The sequence below is a fragment of the Lithobates pipiens genome, unplaced genomic scaffold (assembly GCF_037356315.1).
Source record: "Lithobates pipiens isolate NorthernLeopardFrog02 unplaced genomic scaffold, aLitPip1_a1.2 Scaffold_37, whole genome shotgun sequence".
Classification (NCBI taxonomy): domain Eukaryota; kingdom Metazoa; phylum Chordata; class Amphibia; order Anura; family Ranidae; genus Lithobates; species Lithobates pipiens.
The window spans coordinates 20,250,009-20,266,166 of record NW_027507825.1 but is presented as its reverse complement, the minus strand read 5'-3'; the positions used below and the strand labels follow the sequence as shown (position 1 = coordinate 20,266,166).

At 44.5% G+C, this 16,158-nt stretch overlaps 1 protein-coding gene across 2 annotated transcripts in view; it reads right to left on the bottom strand.

The window, feature by feature from the left end:
• Window positions 1-735: 735 nt before the first annotated feature.
• Window positions 736-16,158, bottom strand: part of LOC143956591 (prostaglandin E2 receptor EP2 subtype-like) — a 65,546-nt gene continuing 50,123 nt past the window's right edge. Inside the window, exons 2-3 of one of the 2 annotated variants that reach the window (XR_013269958.1) lie at window positions 5,480-6,572; window positions 736-1,536 (exon numbers count right to left, since the gene is read on the bottom strand). Coding sequence is in view for 1 of the 2 variants with exons in the window: in XM_077466802.1 (XP_077322928.1) it covers window positions 6,252-6,572 (321 nt within the window). In the remaining variant the exon portion in view is untranslated. Of the gene's footprint in view, window positions 6,573-16,158 lie in introns of both variants that reach the window. The other variant, XM_077466802.1, reaches the window with a different exon arrangement.

Below are 16,158 nucleotides of genomic sequence, written 5' to 3'. Positions count from 1 at the left end.
CGTGCGCCGTAACGTCACAGGGAACGGAGCTCGGCGGCACTCGGGCACTGTGTGAATAGAGCAGAGGACGGCTTGATCACACAGCGCGGAGGACATCGCTGGATCCAGGGGACAAGGTAAGTAACCTCTCCCTGTATCCAGCGATGCGATCCCGAGTCTGGCTCGGGGTTACCGCTTATGATGGTAAAATCCCAACCCGAGCCAGACTCGGGATTACCGCTAGGGAGGTTAAGAGAGGTTTTAGGCTGGATTCACACCTATGGCATGTTTAGTGCTTTTTGCATTTTGCATATTTGCTCTACAGAACGTGTTCCATAGGAAACCATGCTAAATGGACCATAGTGCAAAATGCAAAAAAGCACTAAAACTGCCATAGGTGTGAATCCAGCCCAGCGGTCACGTGGTTAAAGGACAAATTCTGAGATAATATATTGTATTTTCAAATGCCAAGGACTTAATATAGAGTACCCCTTTTACAGCTATAACAGCCCCTCCATTCTTCTGGTAAGATTTTGGAATGCGCGTGTAGGAATTGTAGGGCCCGTTCAGCCAGAGGAGCATTTGTGAAGTGGGTACCAAAAGTACATTGAACAACCAAACTCCAAGATGAAAGGCAAAATGTCACCAACCTTGGTGGAGAGATTTCTTCGCCCCCAAATCTTTCAGATGATACAAGAATCTAGCTGGGTGGGTAATTAATCAAATCAGGCATAAGAAATTAAATTAACAAAATAATTGGTTTAATATATTTTATTACAAAATTCAATCAATAAACACAAGTTCTTTTTAATTTAAATAATATTTGTCTCTCGCTGTACATATTATTGAAATATCTGTAGATAGATCATAGATTGGAATGTAAGTGCATTTAACATACATAGAGTGTCAGGCGATATTGGTTCCTCCATAAAATAGCAGTTGTAAACACATTTTTATTAATATAATAATATAATTAAAACACAAAATAGAGGATTCCTACATCATTTATAAGGCATCACATTTTTTTTTTTTTTTTTTTTGCACCAGCAGAGAAAGGGAGTCAAGTCATTGCACGCAACTCGGGATGAGAGGAAATTTTTCTGCACTTGATTTGCTCACGAAATTACCAATTTTTCAGTTTAACAAAATTGAAATTGAATTTAAATTTCATCATGTAGACCAATTAAGTGAAACATGCTCTAATTTTATTTTATTTTTTATAAAAATAAACAAAGCTAAGGGCATCTAAGGCTGGCCAAGCAAGGACCATTTTTTTTTTGAATTGGCAAGCAGGCTAATCGAAAACAAAAAAAACAGAACAGATTCCCACATCCACACAAGCAAGGATGATAGCCCAAACTCCTCTTCTGTCAGAATGCACCGATTGGCTGCAGCGCTGATCGACAGAAATTTTTCCATCAAGCCAGTTCGAGAGATGTTGATGAATTTTAGATCGACTTCTCTAGAACTGGAATAGCTATAGATGGATCGAAACCTAAATGCCATAGATGAATCGAGCCAAGTATTGATCCATCTATGGCCAGCTTTAGGCTGAACCTTTTTTTTTTTTTCTCCTTTTGGATGAAGTAGAGAAGGGTTAAAATGTATTCATTTCCTGTAATGTAAAAAACAGCAGGAAGTGAGAGTAAAGCAGGACATAGAGGATTTGATTTTCTTTCCTTCCACCATGGGTGGAAGGAAAGAAAATAGCTTGATTCCCCTATCAACACTGTCAGTGTTGATAGGGGAATGTCTACTGCAGCGCTTTTGTGTTCTGCTGGCGGGGCGGGGGGCACAGGGAGCCTTCGCCGCTGGCAGAACACAATTATTACAGCTAGTGGCTGTAGCCACCAGCAGTAATCACATGTAAAAAAATCAGACAGGCTGGTTGGATTGACTGGTACAATCAGCCTGCCTATAAATGGATTGGATCTGAGTTTGCTGAAGCAGTTGAATTTTGATCCATGTATAGCTGGCTTAAATCTATCCAAAGTGTCGGAAAACCTCTTTTAATTGTCACCGGAAAGATTTTCCATTAATTCCCTTTCCAGAGACAACTGAAAAATTCAGATTTTTCCTATGCTCTTATGCCACGTACACACGATCGGAATTCTCATTGCAAAAAGCTCTGATGGTTTTCCCATTGGAATTCTGATGGAATGCCGCTCAAGCTGTCTTGCCTACACACGGTCACACCAAATTCCGACCACCAAGAATGCGGTGACAGACAACACATGCAACGGGACTAGAAAAAGGAAGTTCAATAGCCAGTAGCCAATAGCTTCCGTCTCATAGTTGAATCTGAGCATGTGTGAGTTTTTGCACGTCGGAATTGCATACACACGATTGGAATTTCCGCTAGAAAGTTTTTCCATCTGGAAAATTGAGAACATGCTATCAAATTTTTTGCTGGCAGGAATTTGGCCAGCTAATGTCCGATGGAGCGTACACACACGGTCGTATTTTCCGATGAAAAGCTCTGATCTGCTCTTTTGCTGGCTGAAATTTCCGATCGTGTGTACGCGGCATTAGTCCCAGTGACCGCTGTCACCCAGAGAGCGGAACAGAGCAGGGACACAGATAGCAACAAAAGCATGGCTGGGGTTGTAATCCTTCACCACTCTATCCAAAACAAAAACACTTTAATGCCAATTCTTAAGCTAGCCCCAGCTTTAAGGCTAGGTTTACAATGGCTGGCACTGCTATGCGTTGCGGGTGCGGGAATTGTACCGCTACCGAATGGCACCCCCACGCATCTCAGCCGCAGCGCGATTTTTGGGTGCAGGAATGCCAAGGAAACCGTATGGTCAAAAAGACCATGTGGTTTCCCTGCGGCCGCATTTATAAATACAGGCATGCACCTTTTTTTTGTGCATTTCACACAGCACAGCAGCCCATTCAAATGAATGAGCTGCCGTGCCTGAGCAAACGGCAAACGTCAAAGCACAGCCCAAGCTAGTGTGGACCAAGCCTTAGGCTGGATTCACACCTATGGCAGTTTTAGTGCTTTTTGTATGTTGCAGATTTGCACTACAGTCCATTTAACAAGGTTTCCTATGGAACACGTTCTGTAGTGCAAATCTGCAAAATGAAAAAAAAAAGCTGCCATAGGTGTGACTCCAGCCTTACAGTAGTTTCTAACAAAGCCAACAAACATATCAGTGCTGACATGGAGACCACACAACTTTGTTGATCAACTCGATGTGTACCTAGAATTTTTTTTTTTAAAGCCCATTTGAACCCTATTGTATTACTATAATGTAGTCAGGCGGCATATACAGTACAGTAATAAATGCACAGGGGCCCCAAAAAAAAGTATACACTTCAACATGAAAAATGCATAAAAATGTTATAACTAGATTTATATAAACATCAAATTGTAGCTGCAAGTCATGTTTGAATTATGCAATCGCATTAGCTGCTCAAAGTGGTCACCATTAGCATCCAGACACTTTTCATTTCATGCTCTGCATGGTGTTTCAATTTCTTCCTGTAGTACAATCAATGTAGGTGGTTTTCTATGGTACACCACATCCTTTAGTGTTCCCCACAGATAGAAATGGAGGGGTATTAAAGTGATTGTAAAGTCTATTTGTTTTTTTTTTTTAAAATAACAAACATGTTACACTTAAGTCCTCTGTGCAGTTGGTTTTGCACAGAGCAGCCCTGATCCTCCTCTTCTCGGGTCCCTCTTTGCTGCTCCTGGCCCCTCCCTCCTATCGAGCGCCCCCACAGACAGTCAGCAGCCTCCTATGGGGCCCCTCTCCCCTGATTGGCTGACTGAGTTTAATTGACAGCCGCGGGAGCCAAAGGCGCCGCTGCAGTGTCTCAGCCAATTGGGAGAGCTTAGACATTCGTGGACATCGAGAGGTGGGGCTGTGGAAAGTAATTAAGGGGGTGCTGGGGTGGCTGCTACAGAAAAAAGAATGCATTAGGATAAAAAACCTTCTGCCTTTACAACTCCTTTAAAGCGGTTGTATAGTTTATTTATTTTTTGTTTTTTTTACTTTTACCTACAGTTAAGTCTATAATAATAAATATTCTCCTTCGCAATGAGCTGCCGACTGCAGCGGTGCATGCGCACTGGGGATTTTCGGCTGCAAGCCCGGCAGACGCCGGACCCTGCCAGAAAGAAATCTCCCGCGCGCATGCGGGAGTGGTCGGAGCCGTGATAACCGGAAGACACGCCGAGGGAACATGTCAGCTCCTTCAGTGTGGATCGGGTGAGATTTCGGGGCCTCGTTCTATGGTAAGTATTGCATAATGAGCTAGTATGCGGTGCATACTAGCTCATTATGCCTTTTTCCCTTGCAGGTCTAAAAAAATTTAAATAAAAAAAAATAAAAGTCAGCGGGTTTACTCCCGCTTTAAGTCAGAGGAACACTGAGGGAATTCAACAGCACCTCTACGTCCTATCCAACGTATTGGCAGAATGTCATTGAGATCTCTTAAAGGGGTTGTAAAGATAAATGTTTTTTCACCTTAATGCATTCTATGCATTAAGGTGAAAAAACATCTGACAGTGCCGGCACCCCCAGCCCCCCCCCCGTGTTTTACTTACCTCACCCCTCGAAAGTCCCGTGCTCGCCCCGCTGTCCTCTTCACCACTCAGCCTGGCCGCTGATTGGCTGGAGTGGATTGGCTCGCGCTGCTGTCAATCACATCCAATGACGCAGCACGCCGGGGCGGGGCCTTGTGATACAGCGAGCGGCTATAGCCGCCGGCTGTATCACGGGAGCGTGCCTGCAGGTGCTTCTCACCATGAGAGGGAGCTCCCATGAACGTGAGAAGTACCTGCAGGAGGAAGCGGAGACAGCCGCCGAGGGACCCCAGAAGAGCAGGTTCGGGGCCACTCTGTGCAAAACGAGCTGCACAGTGGAGGTAAGTATAACATGTTTATTATTTTTTTTTATTTTTTACTTTACAATCCCTTTAAGTCTCGGTGATAGTGAGGGTGGTGCGCCATCTTGCTGGAAGTAAAATTGCTTATTATCTTTGACTCTCTCCTGTCACATGATGACATCAACAATGGTGAGACTACTGATATCGTTAGGGGAAAGATAATACTGCACATTGCCGCCATAAAGAGGAACTGCTGTCTGTTCACGTAATTTGTAATAAAAACATCTTTTGCCATTCTGAAGCTTCCCTCCAACCACTTTGCATATTATTTTATATATACTGTGATTCTGTACTCGCCAAATATGCTGCAGACATCTCCCTCCACTGAATCTGGCTGCAGCCATTTTAACTATATCATATTATATCAGCAGATGGGGGGGGGGGGGGGGAAATTTGAAAAAAAGAAAACCAGCTGCCTTAAGCCCCTTTCACACTACTGATCCGTTCAGATCCGGACCTGAACGGATGCTCCATAGATGACATCTCCATAGGTGACATGTCCGCTGACATCCGACCCGCTCCGATCCGAAAAAGTGTGATGGAGGAAAAAGCTATTTTTCCATCTGTCATCGGAATCGGATCGGGTGACGACAGACACTGCGGTCCGTCGTCACCCGATCTCCCATAGGGGAGAGCGGCGCTGTGACAGGTCCGTCCCTGCGCAGTGTGCAGAGACGGACCTGTCCTCTCCCTGCTCAATGGAGATCGCTCCGGCGATCACCGCTCTGTGCAAGCGGATATCCCCTGGGCGGATCTGCACTGATCCGCCCCGTGTGAAAGGACCCTTATTCAAGGACTGGTATGCTGCAACAGAGTTTTTTTTTTTTTTTTGGTTTTCGGGTTTAGATACGCATGAAGAAAAAAAAATGAACAAAATGAACAAAATGTTGCCTCTATAACCCGGAGGAGCCATTTGAAGCTCGATGTACCCTAAAAAAACATCCAATATCGCTTTCATTCTTAAATTTTGCCTCTCCTTTCGCCTCTTCAATAGATTTAGCCAAAGTGGTTATGTTTGAAGACTTTTTTGTTTTTTTTTGTTTTTTTTGGTGAAGAGCAATCTCTTCATTTCGCTCATCACTACTAGCTGCGGAAACAACACCGTCATTAATCGGGTGCAGCGTAGCGTTAAACTATAGGTCATGCTCTCTCTTTATGCCACACTGTCCACAGGTATCAGCCGAGTAGATTCCATGTTTTCATATCGCTCCCATACAGAGAATTTTACAATTTGACCAACTTTAGTCAGAATCTACTTCAGTAAGTGCCCAAATGCCGTCTGAAGTGCTTTTCCGATGCAATTTGCATCTACCGGTACCTTCTTTTTTTTATTTTTATTTTTATTTATTTTTAGACCGAAAGAATTGTTCTTATGTGTCTGTCTGTTCTCCACATGCAATCTTCTCCCCATCAGCTAAAGCCTTCTCCTGAGCACTTCCATATGTAGTGTCTATATTTATCTTGGTGTTCGTTGTTAGATGAGTATTGAGCGAGGGGAAGTTTGAGATACTCTTGTTCTTGAAAGAGGTCTGGCAGCATATAACGGAACGCATCACTCTGAGAACAGAGGGGCGCAGGACGGTGAAAATCCATGGGTCTATAATAGGATTCACAGAAAGGAATCGGAGCGCTAAAAGGTCCAGTGAGTCTTCGCCTTTGTCATCGGCAGCTCTGTTGATGTATGCTCTGATCTGCAAAAAAAAAACAAGTAAAATGCAACAGTGGCATTAAAAAAAATTGGCTGTCTGGAAAAGAAGACCTAAAACTTTACAGTATATAGCCAATACGTCTGTGACGATTTCAATTTATGCATGTTATGGCATAGCTACCATGTTTCCCTGAAAATAAGACTGGGTCTTATAATATTTTGGCTACAAAAACACACATTTGGGCTTATTTTCAGGAGATAGAAGACAGGAACTTTTTTACACACCGTTACTATATACAGTTGTAGCGCCGGCTCCTGAAGAGCACGCGCTATGTGTTTTTGAAATTTTATGTTACACCCAAACTGCAGTTTGGTTTGGGTTTAATTACTCCAAATTTTGACCTCAGCATCAGTCTGACTAGACTACAGGATGTTTTGCCTAGCCACAGGGGGCGCTGTCACTTCTGGCAGGTATGGAAACAGTCTAGTTGGGTGCTTTAAGGTTACTTTCTTTCGGAGCCAGCCCAGTGGGAGTGTCACTCTTGCTGTGCTTTCTGGGAGAGGGTACTTAAGATGCGGATGTCACGTGTTTCGGGGGTTCCGGTCCAGAAGTATGTTCTTATTACATGGTCCTGGTCCTCCTGACCAGCCCCCAGGACGCCTATGGCCTGGGGTGTGGATCCACCCAACTTTATGTCTCGGGGCTAAAGAAAGTATTCCGAGGTGGTCCGGTGCCGTCTCAAGTTGTGGAGAGGCCCAGCAACTTCAAAGTTATCCAGGGGAGGACTCTTCGGGAGAAGACCATGCAAGGGTTGGCTTCTCAACAAGAGCCTGGTAAAGCTGAAGGACATAAGCGAATCCAATCTCGTGGGTATCGCATGACCGGCTGTAAGATTCTGGTACCACACGAGCGTTCTACAAGTATTCAAGTTTCCTTGTTCCTATACTATAACAAAGTCTGTGGCAGAGACTTATTTCTATACGTGTTCTATCTTTAAAGTCTGTGGCAGAGACTTGTTCCTGATTTAAGCACCCTGTTGGCTGATAGACCTGGTGAGAGAAGGACTATCCAACTAGGGTGAGGATCCAGCTGTGAATGTCTATTCTCTGGATTTTACTCAAAGCAAGAAAGTTCTTTATTACTGACTTTGACTTTGTGGTGTTTTTTTATTTATTTTTGCTTTTCTTGTGTAGCTCTCACCACTTTAAGGTGGGTGCTAGTAGGTAAAGATAGGAGAAATTTCCAGTGCCTTACTGTTCTTTTGTTTAGGCCTGGATGTTTGGTTTAGGTTAGGGTGGAGTTGTAGATTAGAGCGGGGTGTGACCACCTGTTCATCACCCTGGAAAACCCTCCCTTGCTTCTCCAGAGTAATGTTCTGGAAAGGAAGTGGGTGCAGGGACTGAAGGACAGGCAGTGTGTATGGTCCTAGTCCAATTGTTAATTTGTTTGGGCAGGGGTGTGTTCATACATATACACTGGGGTCACATGTTCCCTGGGGAGATGGAACTAGAGAAGATCCGCAAAGGCTGCAAAATGTAGCCCACAGGAGCAGGGCTGGAAGGCCTGGGGGTGCCGAGACCCCAGCGCTGGAAAGCCAAGGAACTCAACTGGAAAGCCTGGGGGTTCAGAGACCCCAGAGCTGGAAGGTTCATCATTCAAGAAGCGGGAAGTAGCTGCTAAGCGACCCGAGTAGACAGAGGGTCGCCTGGACTTTCCTGAGCTGGCCTGGGAAGAAATCGCAGGGGGTGAGAAGGCAAGTGAGGCTTGGGACTTCCAGAATTTCATCAGTACCACATTTCTTTCAGAAGGGCATGGGCCAGTTCATTAAGGGAAAGGGTTCTTTCTACTCAGGCAGCTCAACAAGAGAGGCAACTTTATACTATCCTGCATAACCTACAGATCACACAAACACTGCAGCCTCAAGAAAAAACGTTCCCATTAGACTGTTGAACTGTGTTTGTGATTTATTACAGCGGGGTGGAAAAAGTGGGGATTAAACCAGCAGTACTGTAATGAACTACACTAGCAAGGGAGTAGTACTTGCTACTTATATTTCCCTTCCTCTCTTGGCAATGCCTTGGGTTGTGAGGGGAAGTCTACCCAAAGTGACGGGAATTCCCATCTAAGACAGTTGCCAAAAGAATGTTCCCCTTGGAAGATCCCCCCTCATCTTTAACTCTCATGACAGTTCTAAAACTTAGGACTTTAACTGCTTAAGGACCGCCTCACGCCGATATACATCGGTAGAATGGCACGGCTGGGCACAAACGCGTACCTGTACGTGGCTCTTCAAGTGCCCAGCCGTGGGTCCTGAGCTCCGTGACCGCGGCCGCGGGACCAGCGGACCCGATCGACACTGGTGTCCTGCGATCAGGTCGAAGAGCTGAAGAACGAGGAGAGGTCTGTGTAAATAAACCTCCCCATGCTTCCTACTGTAGCTGTCACCGATTATCTGTTCCCTGTTATAGAGAAAGACGATCAGTGACATCACATGCCAGGCCATGCCCCCCTACAATAAAAAGAAACATATAACGTCACACATAACCCCTACTCTGCCCCCTAGTGGTTAACTCGGGGGCAGAGTCAGTTACACAGGAATCTGTGCATTTAAATAGCACTGATTGCTGTATAAATGACAAGGTTCCCAAAAATGTGTTACTTGATACTTGACTTCTTTCCCTATCACAAACGAAAACTGGCTGGTTCACACTATCTGCACGGTAAAATGCAGATTTTTGCCATACGGATAGTGTCAGTTATGGGTGGGGTTCTTGTCAGTGGTGCCTTTTTAAAGCACAGAGCACTGTTCACTTTATTGACATGTCAAAGCATGACATTTCATTTATTCCTATGCACAGCAGATGAACCCACCTGCTAAACCATATTAAATCATAATAATTTTCTGTATATGTCCCTCCAACTTTAAGATCATTGGCCTGAGGTTAGTGGGGGCCATGTTGTGTCTGGGCCTGCCTTTCTATTAGCAAGGAAGAGCAACTACACAAAGGGGGTTATTTACTAAAGGAAAATACTTTGCACTGCAAGTGCACTTGGAAGTAAAGTCGCTGTAGATCCGAGGGGGACATGCAAGGAAAATGAAAAACAGCATTTTAGCTTGCACATGATTGGATGATAAAATCAGCAGAGCTTCCCCTCATTTCAGATCTACCCCTTAGATTTAGAATGACTGCACTTCCAAGTGCACTTGCAGTGCAAAGTGGATTTGCCTTTCGTAAATAACCCCCAAAGTCTCAAATTAGAATTTCTTCACATCCTGTGACTCGATTATCTGGATTTTTTTTTTTATAGGAAGATATAATTTTTCTAAAATGACATTAGAGCCAATTTATTTTTTGTTGTTTACTGTTTACTGTAGCACTGACCCCAGAAGGAGCGGCTGATTTAATTGGGCTTACCGTTACCTTCTTCACCTCGTGTCTGTCTAGGGGGTTTCCCGAGGTAGATGGCCCAAAGAACTGTAGAGACTGACGCCAGATCCACTTAAGGGATTTTTATTTGCAAAAAGAATAAACAAACACAGTCTCTCAAAGTAGGGTTAGAGGGTTTAGGTAGGAAAGTCCAGGTACTCTTGAGTCTAAGTCAAATAAAAAAAAATGAGTCTTTTACATTAGGAAATCCAGAGAATAGCCATTCACAGCTGGATCCTCACCCTTATCGGATAGTCCTTCTCTCACCAGGCCTAGCAGCCAACAGGGTGCTTAAATCAAAGTCTCTAGAAGAAATATGAGCAAGATACTAAAAATCTTACTCCCTCAGCACTCACGGTAAAAACATAAGTTATAGCTGCTGCTATATTAATCACACAAAACTCAAAAAATGGAGCCCCAGCCAGTCACCGAATGGTGAACCTCACTCAGACCCTAGCAGCGCTTTGTTGTTTAAAACTACAAACATTCAACTGTAAGTTTAAATTTCAATGTGATACGAACTATCAAACTACGCCCCCGGTAAGAAACCTTGTAGTATATACAATTAATTTCAAACCGAAAAGGTGGATGATATCACATATGTCAAAAACATAAAATATAGTCCATTAGTATATTGGATAATAGTTCATATTCAGCACCAATCCTGCCAGTATAAAGTACTGTAAGTCGACAAGTGGCAAAAGTTGCTAGCAGATCGTTCAGATTCACAGTAGGCCACCACCACACCTCCTGTGAAAATCCCTATAGGTTATGCACTTACCAGAAAACCCTGGTTTAAAAGCACATCTCATACCACCGGAAAACCGATCGTATCCTTAGCTCTTATGTATAGCAAGTCATCGGATGTATCCCGTCGGCTGTATAATAGTAACATAATCTTCCAGAGACTTCAATATACACAGTGCTTCTCACTGCACGTGCCCTAACCAAAGTTGATGTGTCATTTCAGATAATACGGCCACCAGGCTGTCATTAGAGGACTTCCATAAGTTGGAACAGCTGTGGTAATCACTGATACACATACTTTTACTGTATGCTATACATGAGAGCTAAGGATACGATCGGTTTTCCGGTGATATGAGATGTGCATTTAAACCAGGGTTTTCTGGTAAGTGCATAACCTATAGGGATTTGCACAGGAGGTGTGGTGGTGGCCTACTGTGTATCTGAACGATCTGCTAGCAACTTTTGCCATTTGTCGACTTACAGTACTTTATACTGGCAGGATTGGTGCTGAATATGAACTATTATCCAATATACTGTTTTTGACATATGTGATACCATCCACCTTTTTGGTTTGAAATTAATTGTATATACTACAAGGTTTCTTACCGGGCGTAGTGTGATAGTTCGTATCACATTGAAATTTAAACTTACAGTTGAATGTTTGTAGTTTTAAACAACAAAGCGCTGCTAGGGTCTGAGTGAGGTTCACCATTCGGTGACTGGCTGGGGCTCCATTTTTTAAATCAAAGTCTCTACCACAGACCTGTTGTAGAACACTTGAATAAACTGAAGGATGTAGACAACGTAGAGAACCCTCGTACAGTGCCAGTATCTCGCAGCCGGTCCGGCGATACCATACGAGATTAGATTCGCTTGGGGTCTTTCAACTTAGCCTCCAGGCTCCTGCTGAGAAGCCAACCTTTGCGTGGCCTTCTTCCGAAGAGTCCTCCCCTGGATACCTTCACAGTTGCTGTTTCTCTCCACAAACCGAGACGGCACCAGACCACCTTCGAATCCTTCTTTCAGTTTCTTTGCCTCGGGCTAGCCAGCTCCGAGACTTGAAGTCGGGTGGATCCGCACCCCAGGCCATGAGAGCCCTGGGGGCTGGTCAGGAGGACCAGGACCAAACAGTCACTTCTGGACGGGAACCCCTGAAGCACGTGATGTCCGAACCTTAACGAACCTCTCCCAGAATGCAGAGCAAGAGTGACACTCCCCACTGTGCTGGTTCCGAGAGAGAACTGGCACTTAACGCGCCCAACTGGACTGCATTCTAGCACCTGCCAGGGATGACAGCGCCACCTATGGTCAAGCAGAACACCATGCAATCCAGCCAGACTGGTATTGAGGCCAAAATTTAGAGTAATTAAACCCAAAACCAAACTGCGGTTCCAGGATTATTAAATGCCAAAAACACATAGTGCGTGCTCTTCAGGAGCCGACACTGCAACTTTTTTTTACTACCTATACATTTAGCAGGTCCAATGGTATATGTTTTGCAGGAAATAGCAAAAATAGCATATTCCACGGCAATCTCTGTAAAGCTGGAATTTGAAGATTATGCCGCAAAGAGCTGGTGTTTGGGTCTCACTTCATCATGAATAAATAACGAGGGTGATTCGTTTTTCCTACAGCATCTGCACAGGAACCACTTTGCGGTCCTAAAAGCACCATTACGAGCCCTAGAATTAGCCATAAAGCTAATTCTGGTCAATCTTTAAACCACCTACATGATCTCAGGATGGGGCTTTCTGTAGCCATTAGATAACATTTATCTTCTTTCAGACATTAGTTTAACAAAAGTTATCAATAATGGACTGACAAGTAAATGACCCTTGTGGGTTAGTCGAGAGTGAAAAAACATCTAAATGCAATTGCCCTCATGTATGCGTTAAAAGGATTTTAACCTATGGGGTTTGGTTCCTATGAGCAACAAAAGAACATTTTCCATAAAAAAAATAAAAAAAAACTGCAACAACATAGACTTCTATCCATCGTTACTTTGCTATAGGACATCAAACCTTTCTTGCATTGATTGCAAGGTATTCCTAAATTAAATGTTGACTGGAAAAATGCAGATCCCTTCTCAGTGTTATATGAACATTGTTATAAGGGGGTGCCGGGTACCCATTAAACCCATTAAAGGCATAGTCTACCCAAAAGTAATATTCCTTGTGGATAATGTCTTTTGCAGATGGGGAACACTGCCAGAGCAGGCTAAACAGAGGTTGGAAACACTGGGAGCTGTTTTGAATTTAGCATCCATTAGAATGCATACCTACATTTACAGTATCTCACAAAAGTGAGTACACCCCTCACATTTATGTAAATATTTTATTCTATCTTTTCATGTGACAACACTGAAGAAATGACACTTGTCTACAATGTAAAGTAGTCAGTGTACAGATTGTATAACAGTGTAAATTAGCTGTCCCCTCAAAATAACTCAACACACAGCCATTAATGTCTAAACCGCTGGCAACAAAAGTGAGTACACTCCTAAGTGAAAATGGCGAAATTGGGCCCAAAGTGTCAATATTTTGTGTGCTCCACCATTATTTTCCAGCACTGCCTTAACCCTCTTGGGCATGGAGGTCACCAGAGCTTCACAGGTTACCACTGGAGTCCTCTTCCCCTCCTCCACGATGACATCCCGGAGCTGGTGGATGTTAGAGACCTTGTGCTCCTCCACCTTCTGTTTGCGAATGCCCCATAGATACCTAATAGGGTTTAGGTTTGGAGACATGCTTGGCCAGTCTATCACCTTTACCCTCAGCTTCTTTATCAAGGCAGTGGTCGCCTTGGAGGTGTGTTTGGGGTCATTTATCATGTAGGAATACTGCCCGGCGGCCCAGTTTCCGAAGGGAGGGGATCATGCTCTGCTTCAGTATGTCACAGTACATGTTGGCATTCATAGTTCCCTCAATGATCTGTAGCTCCCCAGTGACGGCAGCACTCATGCTGCCCCAGACCATGACACTCTCACCACCAGGCTTGACTGTAGGCAAGACACACTCGTCTTTGTACTGCTCACCTGGTTGACACCATGTGAACCAAATAAGTTTATCTTGGTCTCATCAGACCACAGGACATGGTTCGAGTAATCCATGTCCTTAGTCTGCTTGTCTTCAGCAAACTGTTTGCGGTCTTTCTTGTGCATCATTTTTAGAAGAGGCTTCCTTCTGCGACGACAACCATGCAGACCAATTTGATGCAGTGTGTGACGTATGGTCTGAACACTGACTTGCTGACCCCCCAACCCTTCAACCTCTACAGCAATGCTGGCAACACTCATAAATCTATTTCCCAAAGACAACCTCTGGAGATGACACTGCATGTGCACTCAACTTCTTTGGTCGACCATGGCAAGGCCTGTTCTGAGTGGATCCTGTCCTGTTAAACTGCTGTATGGTCTTGGCCACTGTGCTGGGTTTTAGGGTTTTAGGGTCTTTGGCAATATTCTTGTAGCCTAGGATATCTTTATGTAGAGCAACAATTCTTTTTTTTTCAAATCCTCAGATAGTTCTTTACCATAAGGTGCCATGTTGAACTTCCAGTGACCAGTGTGAGAGAGTGAGTGCGCGCCAAATTTAACACACCTGCGCCTAATTCACACCTGAGAACTTGTAACACAAACAAGTCACATGACACTGGGGAGGGAAAATGGCTAATTGGGCCCAATTTGGACATTTTCATTTAGGGGTATACTCACTTTTGTAGCCAGTGGTTTAGACATTAAAGTGACACTAAAGCTTATTTATACATATTATACTTACCTCCAGTGTGCAACTCGTTTTGCAGAGTGGCCCCGAACATCCTCTTCTGGGGTCCCTCGGCTCCTCCCCGCATTTGATAACCCCCTAGGAGAAGCACTCTCCCAAGGGGGTTACCCTGCGGGAACGCTTCCGAGTCAATAGAAGCAGAATGTATGACTCTGCCCCGCCCCCCGGGTCATTGGATTTGATTGACCGCAGCGGGAGCCAATGGCTGCGCTGGTATTAATCCATCCAATCGGGAACTGAGACACCAGCTTTTGCTGGTGTGCTAGTCCCCTGGACGAGATAGAGGGGGTACAGGTAAGTAAAACGGGGGCTCAGGGGGGCTGCAGTATTACAGGAGGTTTTTCACCGCAATGCATAGAATGTATTGAGGTGGAAAACCTTGAAGGTTTACAGCCCCTTAATGGCTGTGTTTTGCATTATTTTGAGGGGACAGCAAATTTACACTGTTATACAAGCTGTGCTCTCACTACTTTAATGTAGCAAAATGTAATTTCTTCAGTGTTGTCACATGAAAACATATATTTACAAAAAATGAGGGGTGTACTCACTTTTTTGAGATACTGTAGCTAGGAAACCCGTGTTGGGGGAATGTGTCGACGGGCTTTTGATAGCATTGATCCAGTTTTAATCCTCGGGAATGCAAAACCCACTTGAAGGAGTAGTTTGGGCTATATAAAAAAACAAAAACAAAAAAAATACTCGCCTAAATGCTGCAGCTGTCCACCGCCAGCTCTAAGCCTGAGAACTGAGCATGACATGACTGCTGATCGCTCAGTTCTGTGTCAGCTCAGAGCAGAGTGGTGACTGTAATGCCTCGTACACACGATCGGAATTATGGTCGGAAAAAGGTCTGATGGTTTTCCCGATGGAATTCTGACGGAATTCCGCTCAAGCTGTCTTGCCTACACCAAATTCCGACCAACAGGAACGCGATTACATACACCGCGTATGACGGGCCTATAAAAGGGAAGTTCAATAGCCTTTAGCCAATAGCTTCCATCTCATAGTTGAATCTGAGCATGCCTGAGTTTTTGCGTGTCGGAATTGCATACGTACGATCGGAATTTCCATTGGGAAAATTGAGAACATGCTCTCAAATTTTTGCTGGAAGGAATTCGGACAGCTAAATTCCGATGGAGCATGCACACGGTCACATTTTCCGATGCGAAGCTCTCATCTGTCTTTTGCTGGCCGAAATTCCGATCGTGCGTACGTGGCATTTGTCACCACTCTCTGTTCTGCCCCTCCAGTGCTCACTGAGAGGGGGCTGGTGCAGCTGGGTGGATCCCAACAATTGGTTCGGGATGCTTCCAGAGACTGGAGCGGCTTTGTGACAATGGCCAACAGGCTTTAGCCTGCTGTCTGCTGATTCTGAGTCACAGGAGTGCAATATTAAAGCGGGGGCAAACTCGCTGACATTTTATTTATTTATTTTTTTCGACCTGCAAGGGAAAAGGCATAATGAGCTAGTATGCACCGCATACTAGCTCATTATGAAATACTTAGAACGAGGCCCCGACATCTCGCCCGATCCACGCCGAGGGAGCTGACATGTTCCCTCGGCGTGTCTTCTGGGAAATTTCCTTCCGGCAGGGTCCGGCGTCTGCCGGGCTTTCAGCCGCAAATCCCCTGTGCGCATGCGCCGCTGTAGTTTTTACCTACAGGCAAGCC